Genomic DNA, 19,228 nt, shown 5'->3' on the forward strand with positions numbered 1-19,228 from the left:
GCTGCAGCTCAAGATGACCATATTCCTTTGGTTGCCCGTGTTGCCCAGCTGGAGGAGAATGTTGCGGCATTAGGTGCTCGTGTTTCCCAGCTTTAGGCTGAGAACAGACAGCTGAGGGAAGAGCTGCAGGGAGGTAGGTGAACTGGTTGTGTTCTTTTTTTAATTTTTTTGGATAGGATAATGTCAAAAAGATCTAATTTTTATCCATGCTTCTAAACTTTACAGCACAAAGGCATATGGATGCCTTAGCGGGAACCATCACGCGGGCGCACCTGCGCATGGACCAGCAAAGTATGTGGCTAAACTATTTTATAATGTGGCGTGATCCTCCGCGCGTTCCACCACTTCTAGGATTTCCCCCAGACTCACCACCACACCAAGGTGGTCATGACAATGGGAACGCACCACAACAAGTTGACTTTCCCCCCGACTCCACACCACAATGATGGTTTTAGGTTTTTTTGCCCGTGCCGCGTAAGCTGTAAATGAACAGCAAGCTCTAATTTTTATTTTGCACCATGCAAGTACGTATATTGTCGTGTGTGTATATGTGTGCTTTTCTTGCTTGGCGTGTGTGTATGTGTCTGTCTGTGTCGGTAAGCTGTGCAGGAACAGCTTTTCTTTTTAACATTCCATTTTTTTTAACCTCCCCACCCTATCCCCCCGCTGGTTATGCCGGAATAGCCAGTGGGTGTAATATTATTTTCCCTTACACAAATTTTATTTTTTGTGTGTTTATATGTACGTATCAGTGTGTGTGATTTTATGCACGCGTTCTCCCCACCCCTCTGGCAACTATGACGTAATAGTTGCCGGTTGTACATTATTTTTTATTCCACACTATGTCTTTGTAATAATAAACCACATAATGTACTTACGATTTGGTTTCCAGAGTTTTATGTTCATAGCATTAACACTGTGCATTTGGGTACACATGCTGGTAGTATGCAGACATGGACACATGCTGGTATGTGTGTGTGTGTAAGTGTGTGAAGAAACACACACACACATACATATATACATACACATAAACCATTAAATTAAAAAAATACAAAGTAAAAACTCTGATGTGTGTGTGTGTGTATGTGTGTTGATAAAAACGCAGACACACACACACACATATAAACAGACATACACATTGATAACTTTACCTATAGAAAGTAAAAACTGCAATGTGTCTGTGGGTGCACATCCATGCTTGCATGGTCTAAGCATACTATAACACACAGGAGCACACGGTTGTGTGTGTGTGTGAGTGTGTGTGTTTATGTGGTTTTTAAAAATGAACGCACACTCAACACACACACACACACACACACACATTGATATACTTAACCATATAAAGGAATAACTCCAATATGTGTGTGGGTGCACATGCATTCATGCATGGTTTAATCATGCTAAGACATACATGAACACACGTTTGCGAGTGTGTGTGTGTGTGTGTGTATGTGTGTTTAAAAAATAAACACACACGCACGCACACACATATATATATACATAGACATACACATAGATATACTTACCCATATAGTTGTATAACTCCGAGAAGTTTGTGTGAGTGTACATGCATGCATGCATGGTTAAAGCATACTAAAACACACAAGAGCAAACAGTTGTGTGTGTGTCTGTGTATATATATATGTGTTTAAATAAGGGCACACACATGCAATCACACACAAACACACATATATAAACACTTACACATTAATATCGGTAAGAACTCTGATGCGTGTGTGGGTGCACATGCATGCGTGCATCCTATAAGCATACTTAAACACATATGTACACATGGCGCTATGTGTGTGTGTGTGTGCGTGTGTGTGTGTATATATATATATATATATATATATATATTCATATATATATATTGATGGATAGATAAGTAGATACAGTCATACACACACACACACATATATATATATACACATACACACAAATTCTGAAACATATGCATGTTGATTCACAATCCGTGTGATATATTTCCAAGTATCTCTTCAAATTACAAAGCATAGGATTCCATAAAATGTAGCCATCAAAGTGTTATTACTGTTTAATGTGAAAGAGAGTCACACAGCCTGCATTTTGTCTTCAAACGTTGTCTTCAAGTCTGCAGACTATCAAATTATGCTCATCAAGCCACACTCTCAGTTGCTCTGTGCCTTCTAGGAACAAGGACAGCAATAAAAGCAGAACAATAGAATTTAACTCTCAGTTTGAGACTATAGTGCTATAACCATATAGTGTGGATACACCTCAAGGTAGCTAGCTTGGAGAAGCTGAAAGGAGCAGAGAGATGGGTGGTCAAGGCCTTCAGGAATGCAATAGCAGGGTCCCACTCCCAAGATAATGGCTCTCTCCTTTCATGGAGAATGATGTTCTTTGGGAAGGAGGGGGACCAAATAAACAAATATCCTTTCAACAGAGGGATATGTTTCCAGGTTTTGGGAAGATCATAATGGGTGATTCTGCTATTAGAAACAAACAAGAAACCTCAGAAGTGGGTCAGTTATTTCTAGGGTAGGTTGATAAAAACATCAGCCCAGTGTGCAGTCACTGTGAAAAAATGCAATTTCCATGTTGGGGATCATTAGGAAATGGATTTTTAAAAGCTTGTCAATATTGTAACACTTTTGCCTATCGGGATGGTGCAGCCCCACTTACTGGCTTTGTTTTTGAGGTCTCCATGCCTCAGAAAGGAATTTGGATTTAGGCCTGGAGAAGATGCAGAAAAAGGCAACACAAGTAAGCAAGAGAGGAGCAACTCCCAAATGAGGAAAGATTAAGTTGCTTTAGAGTTGAGAAAGTGAAGAACAGTGGTTCGTGATAGAAGTGCATAAAAGCAGGCATGGAGTGGGGGAAAGAGATCTAAAAAACTTTTATTCTTCCCTCATAATCCTAGAATGCAAGGTCATCAAGGGCCCATTCTCACAATATATTCTACACAATTATAGTGCTATGTTCCACTTTAACTAACATGGGGGTCGTTCCCACTCGCTTATACACCGGTTTACAAATCGAATCCAAGGTGTATCGTTCCCACTCAATCCCGAATTAACTCTAGAACAGTTCTAGATTAGCCCGCTATCGTTCCCACTGCGAATCTGATTCGAATCGTATCATTTAACCCGGATCAGAAGCCTATAAACCGGCGCAAAAAAATAGTAGGCTTTACCCCAGGTTATCTCTTGATCCAAGATAGGAATCGTGGTATTTAAATGGGAACGTTTCGGCGTCTGATTCGGGTTCCACAGGATGGGAGGAGCAGCGCTCAAGGGGCTGGCCTGGGGGTGTCACCCTCTTTGGTTTCTTTCTGCATTGCTGGCGCCATTTTCTTCCATTCGCATAATAGCCTTTCGTCCTGTGGATTGCAACTTCCCCTCTGCTCCTCTTTCATAGACCCATGTGTGAGGAGAGCCACTGAACACCATTTTTAACTATTCTTTCTTTTTCACCTCTGCCTGAGCACCAGATGGGCTTTGGAGGACAGTCCAGAGATCAGTGGGGCAGGCAAAGCGAATGTGGGGAACCGAGGCTCTTTCCAGAGGAACTATGGGATGGTTGTGTTTGTGAGACATTTATCCTCCTCTGCCAGAGAGTGCTGGTGCCATAATAAACTACCATTCCCAGGATTCCCTAGCACTGAGTTATGGCAGTTAATATGGGGAGACACAGAAGAGGACGAATAAGTGCCTCCTGATTGGCTCTTTTAAAAAAAAAAACACAAAATTTATAACGAATTTAAAACGGCCAGGTAGTGGGAACGCAGGTACAGGCTACATCGGTGTATGTTACTCCGAATTAATGTGACGTCATGATGATGTCGCTTTGATTGACAGCCGAAACAAGTGAATGTGAATGAAAAAGTAACAAAACCGGTTTAAATATACACCGATTCATCCTTGAATGGGAATGAAACAGGGTCAATTACAGCAAATTGAAATAAAACGTTACGTAAATGGGAATGATAAAAATAAAGCAATTTGTAAAGCGGGATAACACTCGCTTTATTTTGAATCGCTTTAAAACGAACTGCTGTATTTAAATTTGTTTTAAATCACAAGTGGGAACGCCCCCAGGGTAATCATATTTACTTACTGGCTCAGAGGGAGGCTGCTCTTCCAGTGGACTCTGAGAGTTGGACAGATCAGCATCTCCTGCCTCTGCAAATCTGAAATTGGGGTGTGTGTGTGTGTGTGTGATTAATAACCCCTGGCAAAGGGGAGGCAAGCAGAGTAAAACAGACAACTAACAAACAAATAAAAGGAAACAGGGACTTTATGGGGTTTCTCCTTTATATCTGTATGTGCCTTCAGGTCTCCTATTGACTTCTGGTGACCCCATGAATTTCAGAGGGGCTTCCTAGGCCAGGAATCTTCAGGGATGGTTTTGCCAGACCCTCCCTTGCTGTCTCACAAAATACTTTGGGAGGGATGTAACTTCATGCCACTCTGTGGAAGTCATTCTTCTGGACATGTCAATGTCCAGGTCACCCAAAAGTTTGGGAGGGAGAGAAGAGAACAAAAGAAGGAAAGAAATGGGGACGTATGTGTTAGATGACACTGGTCGCTCTTTGCTTTTTGGAGGAGTCTCTTGATTCAGACTGTCATGTCTTCTGGGGCGCTTCCAGCCACTAAAGAACTTTAGCTTGTTTTTGCCCTGCTTCTAGAACAAGGAAAGAGACAAATGAGTCTCCACCAGAGACCTTGGGATGGCCAGGCACACAATGCCCCCCTCCCCAGTCCAGCCAACCTGGTTGCCCTGGGATGCATTGCCCACCCAAAGGGCCTGGAGGGTGGCAGGCTAGTGAGGTCTGGCCTTTTTCAGGAGTGATGCAAAAGGGGAGAATTGGTCGGGCATAGGGCTGCCATATTACTTACTGTCTCGGAGGGAGGTTGCTCCTCTGCCATGGGCTGAGAAGGACCAGGTTCATCTCCTGGCTCTGGATGGCTGAAATTGGGGGAAGGGAGGAGGAAAGACCATGAAACTTCAGACCATGGAAGGAAGGAAGGAAGGAAGGAAGGAAGGAAGGAAGGAAGGAACGAGGGAGGGAGGGAGGGAGGGAGGGAATAAACAAACAAACAAACAAACGCACATGTTTGAAGAGGCTTTTTGCTCTTTGCTTTTTGGAGGAGTCCCTTGATTCAGACTGTCATGTCTTCTGGGGCGCTTCCAGCCGCTAAAGAACTTTAGCTTGTTTTTGCCCTGCTTCTAGAACAAGGAAAGAGACAAATGAGTCTCCACCAGAGACCTTGGGATGGCCAGGCACATAACCACCACCACCCAGTCCAGCCAACCTGGTTGCTCTGGGATTCATTGCCCACCCAAAGGGCCTGGAGGGTGGCAGGCTAGTGAGGTCTGGCCTTTTTCAGGAGTGATGCAAAAGGGGAGAATTGGTCGGGCATAGGGCTGCCATATTACTTACTGTCTCGGAAGGAGGTTGCTCCTCTGCCATGGGCTGAGAAGGACCAGGTTCATCTCCTGGCTCTGGATGACTGAAACTGGGGGAAGGGAGGAGGAAATACCATGAAACTTCAGACCAAGGAGTTTATCACACGGGAGGAATTTCTCTTAATTTCGAATGAAAAGAAAGTGGGGCCAGAACGCATTCACGTGAATTCGCTAGTCCAGCTAATTTACGTGAATTCGAATTGCATTCAATCTGACTTCCCATTGCCTGAAAATAGCTAGCCATTGCTCGAAATTGCGTGTGATCACCTCTCACGCAATAACGTGAAACCCCATGATTGCGTTTGAACTGACTTCCCATTGCCTGCAATTGTGTGTGATAGGCTATCGCGTAATGATGTTAAACCCCATGATTGCGTTCAGATTGCCATTGGATTATACTTCCAATTTCCCTTGTCTGATAAACTCCCAAGAAGAGAAGGAAAGAAGGATGGAAGGAAATGGATCTTACACATTACGAGATCCTGAGGATCCTGTGGAGCTCCTCTGGCCCCTCTTCTTGAACCACTGCCAAGGAGAGAGAAAAAGGAGACCCAAAGAACTTGTGATGGCCAGTCACGCAACCAACAACAACAACAACAACCCTCCCCAACTTGACCTCTCCTCCTCCTCTTCCTCTTCCTGGGACCCACTCACTTTGGGAAGACCTCCAGTTCTTCGGGGCATGGTGGCTGCAAGGAGCCAAGGTGACAAGGATCCTTTCCAAACCACTGACCACTGGCTCAAGCACAGAATGCCAGGCCAGACAGTCACTACTGGTTTTGGAACTATCTGGGGTCTCTAGGGAGATGATGTAAACATCCAGATGGAACCCAGAGCAAGCAATGGAACATTTTGGAAGCACCATTCTCTCTGGTTCTGGCCAGAAAGAGTTGCCATGTTCTGTTTTGGCCCTGCTCCTCCTTGAAGGGCAGGCGGAGAAGGGTCTATGATGCTGTGTGTGTGTGTGTGTGTGTGTGTGTGTGTGTGTGTGTATCTGTGTGTATATATACATTTTATATATATATATATATATATATATATATATATATATACATACACACACATACAGAGCGAACATGAGAGAGCGCAAACCTTGCTCTTTCCCATTTTATTCTGTTTCTAACTGAAGCCTTCCCAGACAGTCTGAGGATGTGGTGTGGTTACGCCCCTCTGTGGATTCCCTCAAGTATAATTAATACATTTTCTTACAGGCAGCGAGACAGAAAAATGAGTGGCGGAATGATGGACAACAAGGGAGTGTTTTGGAAATGATGGAAAGAGGATTGAGAGGAACAGAGGCCAGCGAGAAAGCCAGCGAGAAGGAGTTCCTTCTCCTCCTTCCTGACTGGAGGAAAATGGTTAAAAGACAGCAAAAGTCCACTGTCTTGCTCTCAGTTCCTTTTTAGCCTACAAACCCACAGTGCTCCCGGCTGACTTAGCTGCCGGCTGTGGTGGCTGTGTTGGGAATTTGTATCTTTAAAAAGCAACCTTTTTGAGATATGCTCAGGATGGGTAGAGCTAGGCAGGAGTTAGCAATAAGAGAGTTGACCGAGACTGCATCCGCACTGCAAAAATAATCCAGTTTGACACCACTTGCCATGGCTCAGTGCTACGCAATTCTGGGAACTATAGTTTGCTGTGGCACCAGAGCTTTTTGACAGAGAAGGCTAAATGTCTCATCAAACTACAGTTCCAAGAATTCCACACTATGGAGCCATGGCAGTTAAAGTGGTGTCAAACTGGATTATTTCTGCAGTGTGGATACAGCCTGGGTGGCATCAGAGAGATAGAGAAAGGAAAAGCATGTATAAAAGTGGAAAAGGGAGGTGTTGTCCCAAGATTTAGTCCCCATTCACCCCTCCCTATTTGATATAAAATTAATAAAGGTTAGTATGGGTGCCCTGAGAATGACCCCTCTCTGGATGCCCCAAATCCATGACAGGTTTGAATTCCTGCACATAGAAACTAGCAAGGAAGAGGTTGCAAGGAGCCCGCCTTGATGAAATCATTGGAATTTTTCAGCAGATCCTGTTATGTTTGGAGAGGGTAAAAAAAATAATCATGGTTTAGGAATGGGACTAAGATGAATCCTGCAATATGCCAGCTAACCCCTGTTCATAATGGTTATTGAGCCTCCTCCATCCTTGACTTCTCATCGATTGGACTCAAGATCGTTGTCAGGTTAATATCACCATTAGTAAAGCCTCACCTCTATTCACCTCTCCCACCTTTTGATTCCATTAGCTCTTGTGTGTGTATTGTGTATTGCTATATTTTCATTTAATATACTGTAATTCTCATTTGAAACCTGCCTCTGGAATCCCTGGGTAATCCAGACTTGGCATAGCTGTGCTGATCCCTGGATTGCAGCTGCCCCAGTCAAACTATGTCTTTTCTTTGAGCTAAGTACCAAATTCCCCTGAAACACATTGGTTGTGGTAATCCTCCCCAGAACCCAGCATTTTGGGTAACAGAGGTGTCAATGGTGTCTCTGTAGACTGTTAGACAGAGCCTATATTTATTATTCTTTTTGCAGTGACTAGTTGTTTAGGGTGTGTTCAATTAATCAATATGTATTGATTTAACTGCTTGCATGCTCATTTTGATGGATTTTGTGATTAGGATATTGCACCTCCTCATTCTGGTTTTCCATTACATTTCTAATGAATTGATTTAAAAGTAACATTCAGGCTACCTGTAAGGGTGAACCTCTCCCAAGATGGAATGCAAAGTGAAGTAAAGAATAAAAAACAGTAACAGTACAATTCAACACACACACACACACACACACGAGTGATTAACAAATAGAACGAGAGAGAGAGAGAGAGAGAGAGAGAGAGAGAGAGAATGTGGTGTAGTAGTTTGTGTGTAGGGCTAGGACTCTGGATTTGATTTTCCTCCCAGCAGTGGAAACACACTGGGTGACCTTAGGCAAGTCACCTGTGATAGGTTCGTGTTAGGGTTGCCATAAGTTAGAAACAATTTGAAGGCACACAACAACAACAACAACAACAACAACTTATATATAACATGAGCAACACATTTTGACTTCTACCTTTTTCAGTTGCTAAAAGATGAAACCGAGATCCATCTAATGTGGCTGTTAAGAACATTTTGTTTTCATCATTCAACAATTCAAATATTTGTCTGCTCCTGTGCTCTCTCTCTTTATATATATGGGAGGGGGTGAATGTGTGCACAAGTGTGTACATGAATGCACTCTCTCTCTCTCTCTCTCTCTCTCTCTCTCTCTCTATATATATATATATATATATATATATAATGTGCATTCATGGAGAGAAAGAGAGAGCGAGAGAGCAGAGAAGAGTTGTAGTCCTAATCCTATTTTCTGTTGATTCATAGCTTGTGGCAGAAGGCTATTTGGAGGTATTTTAGGAGACATTAAAGGCTTCCTTAAACTATATAAAAAATCCTCATTCACTTTGAATTGGCAGCAATTGAACATATAATGTTCTTGTCACTTCAGGGAATTGGTGGGGTTTTCAGTGTCTGAGGGTTCACTTCCCAGCTAGTCTGTGGAGCAGGGAGGACTATGGTTTTCTCTGGTTTTTTTCCAGGAAAATCCAGATGTTCAATAAGTGTGGCCAACAGATTTGCAGGAAATTCAAATAGCACAATCACCATTAAAAAAAAAGTTGCTGTATTAATAACCCTATCTGCATAACTGCAGATATCTGTTTGCCTTTACTTGCGCTCTTCTGCATGTGCACATCCTTGACAGGCAAGTAAAAATAAATAAATTCAGGTGTCGTGTTGCCAAAAATAATTCATGAAAAGTTACCATTTTAAACTGATACAACTTCTGCTTAATCCAAATTTGTTGTGAATAGCCCCCTGTCATTATTAATAGTATAGACAAGCCTGGCCACAGTGCCAGGAGAGCATGGTCACTGGGAATCTGGAAAATACAGGGTACCCTGAATTTTTCTCTACACATAGACAAGCCCTATGTCTGGACTCAATGGACCAAAGTGAGTGACTTAGTGGTTTGTGCATTATGTATGTTGCCATGCATATATTACACAAGGATATCTGTCACAACTCTGAAGAGTCTGTTTTCAAGAAAAAGACACTGGAAAGGAAAGACTAGCCACAGAATCACTTCCATGAAACACCATGGAGTCTTGTTAAGAATGAAGAAACTGCTGTTGGGTTTTACCCCAAGTTTATATCTTGCTGAGATCAAAACTGCTAGTGCCAAAAGCCCCATTCATTTGACAGGAAGAGTTCCCTATTCTCTCTTCTTCCAGGACTTTTCTGTGGTGTGAAACAGCAATATCATAATCCTGTTCCCAATACAGTACGCACTTCTGTTTTTTAAAAAATTGCTGGCTTTTAGGTCAATTGCAAAGCCACTTTCCACCTTCTCAGACCAGTTTTTAAATTGTGCAACAAATAAGAATGGCAGCAACAAAACAGAATAAAAATGAGAAGAAAGTGCTAAACAAAGGTCTGTACACTGAAGTAAGAAAAGCACTGAAGAAAGCAAATCATCAAAACAGACAAGACAGCCTGAAGCTTGAGAAGAGTAGCAAGGGAGCATTTTGGGGGGGACTGCAACTCCCAGAACACGCTCCCGATCTGGCATTTCTGAGGCACCAAAAGGAGCCGCAAAAGGAGCGCTGTGACACCGCCTGCCGTGTGGTCGGGTGCACGATGTGATGGTGACGTCAGGGCAGTGTCAGGTTGTGTATCGTATCAATGCCACACTCCCACTCTGCCCTGTACAACTTCCAGAACGCGCTCTCCTGGCACTGTGGCCTGGCTTGCTGTGAATTTAGGGAGTTTTAGTGAAAAAAGGAACTTTTTCAAACTCCAGAAGCTGTAAGGGTATCTTTTGTGGGAAGAAACTTGAGGGAGCAATAAGATTCTCCCCCGATGCAGAAACTAGCTTTCTAAAACACAACCTAAAATTCAGCATGAATTTTTGAATGATGAAGTCTGTGAAATGGAGGCTTGGGAATTCACTCATTTGGATGCCTGGCACAGATAACTGTGAGCGAACTGGACCTTGTTATGACACCGCAGAAGCAAAATAAGGTCAGACAGTCTCATCATGTCAGGGAGCCCAGCTGTTGCAACAGAGAACCATAACCAGGGCAGGGAATTAATCTTCCAGCCTCCCTGGGACGTAGGCTTAGTGGGCTATGAATAATGTCAGTCTCATGCTGAAGGGTGTGCCATGCAGAGAGAGAAAGCGAGAGGAGGCTTTTGGATCCTGCCTCAGAATGTCACTGCAGAGGAGTGAGTCAGCATGACATAGGCAGAGAAGTTGGGAGTGCCCCACTGCTTGTCTCAGCAGCTTTCCCTTTCCACAAAGGCATGCCACTTCAGCTTGGGAAAGGGAGGAGGGACTGAGTCCAGGGAGAAACCTAGTAGAGAATTTATTACTGGATTTATGCCTGATTATTTCCAATCCATTCCCACTGTCAGAGAACATCCAAAGCAGCACACACACACATGAACTGATTGATTTCAAATGGTATACAAATGTAAAGCCTGTGTGTGTGTGTGTGTGTCCCCGTCTGTCTATGTTACCCAAAATGCAAGGGTCCTGGGAGGGCACCCACAATTAATATTCAAATAGAGGAATTTTATTAGCTCAAATGAAAGCAGCCAAGAGGGCTTGGGCGACTCAAAATAGGGATCGACCCTGTATGTACCGGTTCTGAGAAATAGAATTCCAGAATGCAAGTTCCAAAATAGTTTTATTTATGAATCAGAGAAAAATCACCATTTGTGAAAACACACACTCTCTTACATGCACATCCAAGAACTAACAATATAGAAAATGGTAGCAGACAGTAATGTAAGGGTGGCAGAGGGTGATACTGTACCGATTCCAGAAGAGGGGCTCCAGTCATGGGACACAGTGAGGTGAAATGGCTCAACAACTGCCAGTGAATTGTGGAGTGGCCAGCAATGCCGAGGAGTCAAGTGAGATCTGTTTGAATTCAAATGAAACAATAAGGACATGAGACAAAGTTGTTGGTGCATAGGAAGAGTTATTTATAGGGAAAACATATCCCAGGGCAGATTTTGGGATTAACATAAAGTTTCCAGGCGAGAAGAATGGGAAGGGAACTTGTGGATGGCCAGACAATCAATGCAAATGTTTCTGGACAATGGGAATCAATTCCAGAAGAAAGTATTCTTGGATTTTGTTCACTTGTAAACACAAGGTCTATCACCCATCATATTTCCTATAGTGAAGGGATTATGCAGATTCCGATCTTGATTGATATATTCTCGGCTATGCGCTCTTGAGCTGCTCCGTGCTGAGTGCTTATATGGTCCTGGATGTCCTTATTGTTAGTGCAGGCTAATTCCCTGCAGTGTGGGTGCCCTCTCAGCTACATGCCTCAAATATTCTGATATTAAACATTTTGATATCAAGTTAATATTGGAAATGAGAGGCCTGGGGGGAAGCTAGACCTTGGAGTAACACACACAACTCCAAGAGCTCCAAGAGACTACAGTTCCAAGAATGCCCCAGCCAGCAAAGCTGTGTTACTTTTGGACTACAGCTTCCAAAAATCCCCCTACTAGACTTACCGGCTGGGGCATTCTGGGAACCCAGGCTCAAATGTTTTAGTGCAAGCTGCAAATCTGGCATTCTCCCTTTCCTGTACTGCTCACTTTTCTGCCCTTGGGAAGCTCTGTCTTCAGTGCCTACATTCACATTGTCCATTGTCACAGAAAGAGGAAAAAGTCATGCATAGCCTCCAATTTAAAAAGCAGTTGAAAAAATGGGATGGCAGAGTGTTAATCAGGACTGTCCCTGGACAGTCCAGTACATTTTAAGTGTACCTGTTTTTCTTTCCTCCTCCTGTCTTCCCCATTTGTCCCAGGCTTATTTCAGTTGCTACAAACCGTGATCAAAGTGCAAGGCTCTGCTCATTAATAACTTTGTGTCATCTTGACCACACTCTGACTTTACTTGACCACAAGTGTCCCAGTGGAATCATAGTGCTATAATTCTGTAGCATGAAAAGGCCCATGTACTCGAAGAGTGGATTGCAGTGGCTTACACAGCAGTGATTCATTCGTATCATCAGTAACCGTGTCATTCAGCTGCGTAATTCCTCAGTCAGGACTAAATTGTTGAAAATAGAGGCTTTAAGATAAACTTGAACTTGTGGCCTTTACAATATTAAGACAATAATATTTCAGTTTCCTGAGCAATTTAAAGTCCATAGAGAAGTAATGGAGGGAGGGAGAGGAGTTCCCTTATACTGAAACTCCCTTCTCTTCTTTTGTCTGGAATTAAGTCATTGTATTCATCTTAGGGCTGCCAAGGTTTAAAGCATCTTCTCTCTTCAAACTATGCATTTAACAAGACTTTGATGTACAGGTAGTAGCAGCTAATGATGAAAACTGTTCCTGCGTGATCCAAAAAAGCTTTCCCTACTAATTCCTTCATGCTGCATTGCTGTTAAAAGCACAGGAGCAGGCAGTCCTTAATGCTGCTAAGCTGACGTTTATTGAACCCTTCCATCATTTCTGATAAAAGCAAAAGAAAAAAAATAAAGCGGCTGTTAACAGTATCCATGGAAACATGAATGGCTATAAAACATTTTTCTTCTTAAAATAAAATAAAAAAGCTAGAGTTGTAGTAAAATTCCACTAACAGTTTCATATCTGAGGCAAAATATGGTGAATTTCCTACCTCTGCTACACACTTTAATCCATTTATTTCTTCCAGTTTAGAGCCTGGAACATTAAATTTGAAAATTAATTCAACAATGCAAAATGTTAAGAAGGCATTCACCACCACTAATACTAATGGTTGAAATTGTTTAATTGGTTTCATTTCCCTTTAATTAACTTGTTAATGAATTAGCTGTTGCTACTTGTTAATTAAAAGCTTAGTTTCCAAATTTACAGGAGAATTGCATGGAGATAGTCACCCTGTTATTGGTATTTTAATGTTGGCATTGAAATGTTATTTGCATTTTAATGTTGCCTTCTTCCACACTGTAATTTTCCTAACTGGACTACAAAGCTTACATATAATGTAACTCTTGCCAGGGCTTTGTAGTAGTGCAGCACATCTGGAAACTATCAGTTCCAGCATATGGGATCTCATTGTACAATTTGTTCAGTTCAGTTTTGTCACTTACTTTTCTCTCCTGTATATTCCTATGCTCTCAAACATTTGCCAACATGTATGCTGCTCACTTGCCCTTCAAACACCTTGTTAAATTTTAACAAGGAATGATTTTAAAGGGTAGTAAGAAATGATTTCAGCTAGAGAACTCTGGTCCATAGCAAGTGCAGCAATAAATAGCTGGGTACATAAAATAGTGAATCAAGGGAAGAGAATTCTTCATTAGAAATATTTTGAGTGCCTCTGAGAATAATAATAATAATAATAATAATAATAATAATATATTTATACCCCACCTCTCCAATGAGATTGAGGCAGCTTACAACAGTATTAAAAAGCATTAAAATACAATATAATACAATACCCCATAAACCCCCCACCATAACCAATAAATCAAAACAAAAAACACGCATAGCCTTCCATTTAAAAAGCATACGTATATGCTGAATATTTTTATGAACAACTGAATCATTGCAGCTTCACTGTCTCCTCACCTCCTATCAAGAAGTCTGATCCTTCTTTATCCACCGCCATGCTACCTGAGCCATAGATTTCCCATTTGGCTTCTGTGATTAATAGTGCCTGATAGATCTATCCTATTTGAAGATTCTATAAACCAATAATGAACTTAGGGGCTGAACAGACCGCCCTTAAGGGGTGGCCTGTAACTGCTCCTTTCAGTGCTAGATCAGGGCCATGGCAACTACATGCTGCAGCCCCGATGTGGCCTTTCCGTGGTGCAAAAAGGAGCCGCAAAAAGCGGCTCCTTCTCCTCACTGATTTCTCGCTTCAGGAAACCCCAAATCTGATTGGGAGCAAAGTTCTCATAGGCGGACCCTGGTAAAACCCGGGGTTTTTTTGGAAAAGAAACGGGGGGAAAACTCGATATTAGATAAACCGTGCTTAGTAGGATTTGACACAGTCCCACTCCAACCTGGGTTGGAAAAACCTGATTCAAGTATGAATGACCCACGTTTAAACCGGTTTGCAAAGCGATTCAAGTGTCAATTACCCTCTTTTAAACCGGTGTGCAACCCGGGTTAAAACGTAGTTTGAATGACCCTTATGTAATGACTGTGGACCTACTGGGAGTCCTCATGGATATGAGTGATGGCATGGAAAATACTAATGCTTGGACAGTGCAAAAAGTGTTTTGCATCTTGCTTTTCAAAATGCGGACACAGCACACAGTAAGCATTTGAGCAAAATACAAATGAAGACTTAACATTTAAGATCTCAAGAGACTTAATCAATTCTCCACATCGTTTGTCAGTTTCTGTGTGTTCAGCAAAGTGGTTTCACTAACACTTGAAGATGGTTTAACTCTCACAATTTGCTGTGGTGACTGGGGCTGATAGGAGTTGTAGTCCAACATCTTCAGGAAGTTCAACTTGGGGAAGTTTGAACAAAACTATAATATTGTGATGGAAAAAAAATATGTGAAAATGACTATTCTGACCAGATACATGGATAGACTTGGTTAGAATACTCTATGCCTGTTTTACAAGACAGTGAAATATACATCTCCTGAAGTGAGGGCAGAAGGATTCTTGGTTCTCTGTACAATATGAAAGTTATGATTAACAGCCCATCAGGACAGCCAAGCTCAATGTCAGTGCCACATAGTCAATTATTTTCTGCTGCCATTGCACTAATTTAATATGGCAGGAAAAAAAGTAAGTTTGCACGCAGGTTAACTGAATGCTAAAAATTACACTCAGCAATAATACATAAATTTAAAAAATGAAATAAAAATGCCTGCTGGTCCAGAAGGAATAGCTGACTCCACAAATGGGAAAAATCTAGCTCTTCATTTCTGTTATCTCTCAATCCAAGCATAATGTAATGACAGCAGATCCATGCCTTCAGTGTGGGGCTTCACTACCAGATCTAAAACAGGGGAGAAGAGGAATCTTAAACTAGATTCCATATTTCAGAGTTGGGAAATTTTGCTTTTTTGGACCACAACTCCCAGAGTTCCCCAGCCAGCTATAATAACTAAGAAAATTATTTGGGGGGGGGGGTAATTTGTAAATTAAAGTTTCACCCACATCCGCACCTTGCTTTGGATGCAATGAGGAAGCCCATCATTTGAAAGCAAGGGCTGAATGCTACTTGAACCAAAAATAGTAATTCCTTCACTGCCAATTTTAAGTATGTTCTTCCTCCTTCAAATATTACAATTTGGTGCCAACCAGATTTGTCTAAACATAATTTTATAACCAAGGCTTAAAAAACTGTCCTGCCAAGTGTGAAGAGTAGGTAAATGGGATTGACACTGGCTGGTTGTTGTTTTTTAAATACTTGCTCACAATTTATTTTGGCAAGCTGACTCTTTTCACTTTAAAAAAAAGAGTCCTTTTTCTTAGTGGATAGTTTTTATGCAATTATTTACATATAACATGCTTCCATTTTGCAATCAGAAGTCTTGCTCCCCTTCTTTTCCAATGCAAGCATACCCTCCAACTGTCCTATATCAGCTGGAACAGCTTCAGTTCATCTTCTATCATTCTACATTCTAGCTGCTTTTAAAATGTCCCAGTTTCTCCCTCTTTCTCCTATATTCCTCCTTTGTCCTCAGCTTACTTAAATTGTTCCAGACCAAGTTCAAAGTTCAAAAGTAGTTTACAGTCAGCTAACTCAGCCGGAGAGAGAGGTGAGGAAGAGGGGGACTATTGCCCTTCTCTGTAAGCTTAGGTGAAAACAAACCGCTGCAGCCTCTCCTAGCTTGTGTGTTCTTCCTTGTTAATAACATTTGCCATCTTGACCACACTGTGATGTTGCTTGGCCACATGTGTCCTGGTTTTCATCTGTGAAATGCTGAAAATATGTATACATGGCAAGTCTACAAACATTCTTACTTTCATGTAAACATTTAAAGGTTGAGAGCAGAGCCAGTCAACACAATCTCACTTCTGCAAGTGTAGCACAAATATGTGAAGCATATGTGAAGAGAAAGCATCAAAAAATAGGCAACAAAAGACAGGCTGAATGTCTAGGGATGGAAAAAGTATTTGAAAATATTTGAGAAATGGTTGAAAAACCTGTTTTTTGAGTGTTGATAAACCCTGATGAGAAGAACCTGTTTTTCAAGTGTTGATAAACCCTGATGAGAAGAATCAGAATCCTGGAGTCGTTGACGAGAGTCTTTGCAGTTCAGGATTAATTCTGCACAAAATTTGCACTTAGTTCTTTTGCACAGAAGCATTTTCTACCAAGAAACAGCATTTTCTGCATGGAAAATAAGATTTTAACACAGAAATATTAATTATTACACAGAAAATCCTTTCTGTGCAGAAAAAAAAGTTATAACTGAGTGCAGTTGGCCCTATACGGATTTTTTATACACGGATTCAAGCATCCACAGTTTAAAAATGTTCAAAAAAAGTATAAATTTACCTTGATTTTCCATTTTTTATAAGGGACACCATTTTGCTATGTCATTATATTTAATGGGACTTGTGCATACAGGGGATCTTGGAACCAAACCCCAGAGTATAACAAGGGTCCACTGTATTTGTTCTTAATAAAATTTGGACATGGTTGATTTGGACTAAATTTGGATTTTATGGTATTCTGTGTATTTTTTACCTCATGATTGGGCTGGCAATAAATAAATAAATAAATAAATAAATATTATTTGTACAGAAAACAGCATTTTCTGTGCAGGAATTGATATTTCTGTGTTGAAGTGTTATTTTCCACACCACACCAAAAATCCTCGCTTCTGCACAAACCATGTATGAATTTAGTGCAGAACAAACCTTTGAATTACATGTTTTTTCTTCATAGAACACAACATTTTCTCTGCCAGAATTAATATTTCTGCATGGAAAATAATAAAATAATATCCATGCAGAAAATGCTGTTTCCTGCACAGAAAATACTGTTTTCTGTGCAAAACAATCATGTGTGTGAATTCTGTACAGAATAAGTCCCGAATTGTGCATAGCCTTTGAAAACCTTTTTGAAGACTTTCTTTTACCAGAAAGAACATTGCTGAAATGTCTTGTTGCTACCTTTGAGAAGAAACGTTATCAGAACCTGGGGAGTTTATGCAGTCTTTCCTTGAATGAGAAAGGCAGTGTACATTGCTTTCCAGTTCAAATCTCCCTTGAACCAGAAAACTCATGGAATGACTTTAGATTAGTCCCTCCTTCTTAGCCTGACATACATCACCGGGTTGTTGTTTTGAGGATGAGTGTGAGAAGAAGAGAGCTATGGACACTCTTTTCAAACATGTACTAATGCATCTCTATTACAAACCACAAGTGAAATCTGCATTTCCACCTCATATAATGATACTCTTTCACAAATGACTGCTGGTTCACATCTGCACATAATTACCCTGAGAGCTGGACTTGATGGAGACAGAAATTCTGTGTTTCCCATAGAAATCAGCACACACTTAAACCCCAGCATTCATGAATGGACATCACCCTGGGCCACAGGATGCCACATGTACAATTTTAAGGAATTTTCCTTTTACATTTGGTGGTGGGGGGGGGGGTGATGGGACCGCAGTCCCTTTAAGTTGTACATACTGCATTTTGTAAATCAGACTGCTGCAAAGTGGGTGAATGCCAGAGTCTCAGAAGTTGGCAACACACAGAGCTCAGCAAGGAAACTGGGCTGCACTCACTCCCTTTCATTTTTCTCCATCTCTCCCTCTATCCCTGCCTCTTCTCCTTCCCTTTCTTCCTTTCTGCTCTAAGCCAAAGACAAAACAGCCAACACTAGGAAGACCCATTAGGACAGGGGTGGGCAACTGTGGAAAGCTAGGGATCCCCCAGGAGACCTTGGAGGGTCACACTTCCCCATTGCACCCATTTCCACAAAAAAAATGTTGTTTTAGCCCAAAACGCTCTAGGGAGCATGGGGCATTTTCATTGTGTTTTTGGGACGGGTGACCAGGTGTCCTCCTTTTCCAGGACATGCCCTCCATTTCAACCTTCTGCCCAGGAGGAATTCCAAAATGTCCTCCTTTTTGAGCATGACTAAGAAGCATAAATTTATATTTCTATTAACATTTCCAAATTTTAGTTTGTCATGTTCTACATTTTCACTGAAGTGCCCTACATTTTATGGTACCCTGTCCTCCTTTGCAGTTATGACATCTGGTCATCTTGCTTTTGGGCCTTCCTGAGGCCTTTTTTTAAACAACAAAAAGTGAGCAGAAGTCACTTGCTTTTCATAGCCTGTTTCAAATAATGCTTCTCTAAGGCCTATATCGGTCTAGGGGAGGGAGGCAAAATATCAAGGAATGCCTCCTAGAGAACATTTGGGGCAAAAACAAATTTGGCAAAAATAAGATTTTAAAAAATATACCTAGAGGGGTCCAGGGGACCTCCAAATGTGGTGGAAATACCCTCCGCACCCCCAGAGGGCATTTTGGAGTGAATTTTTGGGGTCAATATTTGATAGAACTCAGGGCTCCTGATGGTAAAAGACCTAAGAACTCTATGCATGTCTTCCTTTTTGCAGTCAGCAGGCCTGCATTCATGTAACTGAAATACAACAATAAAGCATTGAAAGGCATTAAAATCAATACTTTCTTATTTTCAGAGGGATGGGTGAAAGTTTTTTTTTGGGGGGGTGAAGCCAATTTGGCAAAAAAAATTCCACATCAAACTAGTGAAAGCCCTT

At 41.5% G+C, this 19,228-nt stretch overlaps 1 protein-coding gene across 1 annotated transcript; it reads right to left on the minus strand.

Moving 5' to 3' along the window:
- Positions 1–2,709: 2,709 nt before the first annotated feature.
- LOC149282351 (uncharacterized) lies at positions 2,710–6,135 on the minus strand. The gene is made up of 7 exons (XM_089498323.1): positions 6,106–6,135; positions 5,921–5,976; positions 5,426–5,501; positions 5,096–5,211; positions 4,881–4,950; positions 4,546–4,665; positions 2,710–2,715 (listed from the first exon to the last, which is right to left on the minus strand). The coding sequence occupies exons 1-7, from the start codon at positions 6,133–6,135 to the stop codon at positions 2,710–2,712; spliced, it is 474 nt and encodes a 157-aa protein (XP_089354449.1).
- Between the last annotated feature and the right edge of the window lie 13,093 nt (positions 6,136–19,228).

The sequence above is a fragment of the Sceloporus occidentalis genome, unplaced genomic scaffold, assembly GCF_023333645.1.
Source record: "Sceloporus occidentalis isolate IW3139 unplaced genomic scaffold, rSceOcc1.0.p SCAF_118, whole genome shotgun sequence".
Lineage (NCBI taxonomy): Eukaryota > Metazoa > Chordata > Lepidosauria > Squamata > Phrynosomatidae > Sceloporus > Sceloporus occidentalis.

What these genes read in the sequence shown, in the direction of transcription:
- LOC149282351 (XM_089498323.1), bottom strand. Translation starts at nt 6,135, where the DNA reads ATGCCCCGAAGAACTGGAGGTCTTCCCAAA. An exon ending in GAACTGGAGGTCTTCCCAAA is followed by an intron (nt 5,977 to 6,105) that starts GTGAGTGGGTCC and finishes TCTCCTTGGCAG; the next exon opens with TGGTTCAAGAAGAGGGGCCA. An exon ending in TCCTCAGGATCTCGTAATGT is followed by an intron (nt 5,502 to 5,920) that starts GTAAGATCCATT and finishes CCCTTCCCCCAG; the next exon opens with TTTCAGTCATCCAGAGCCAG.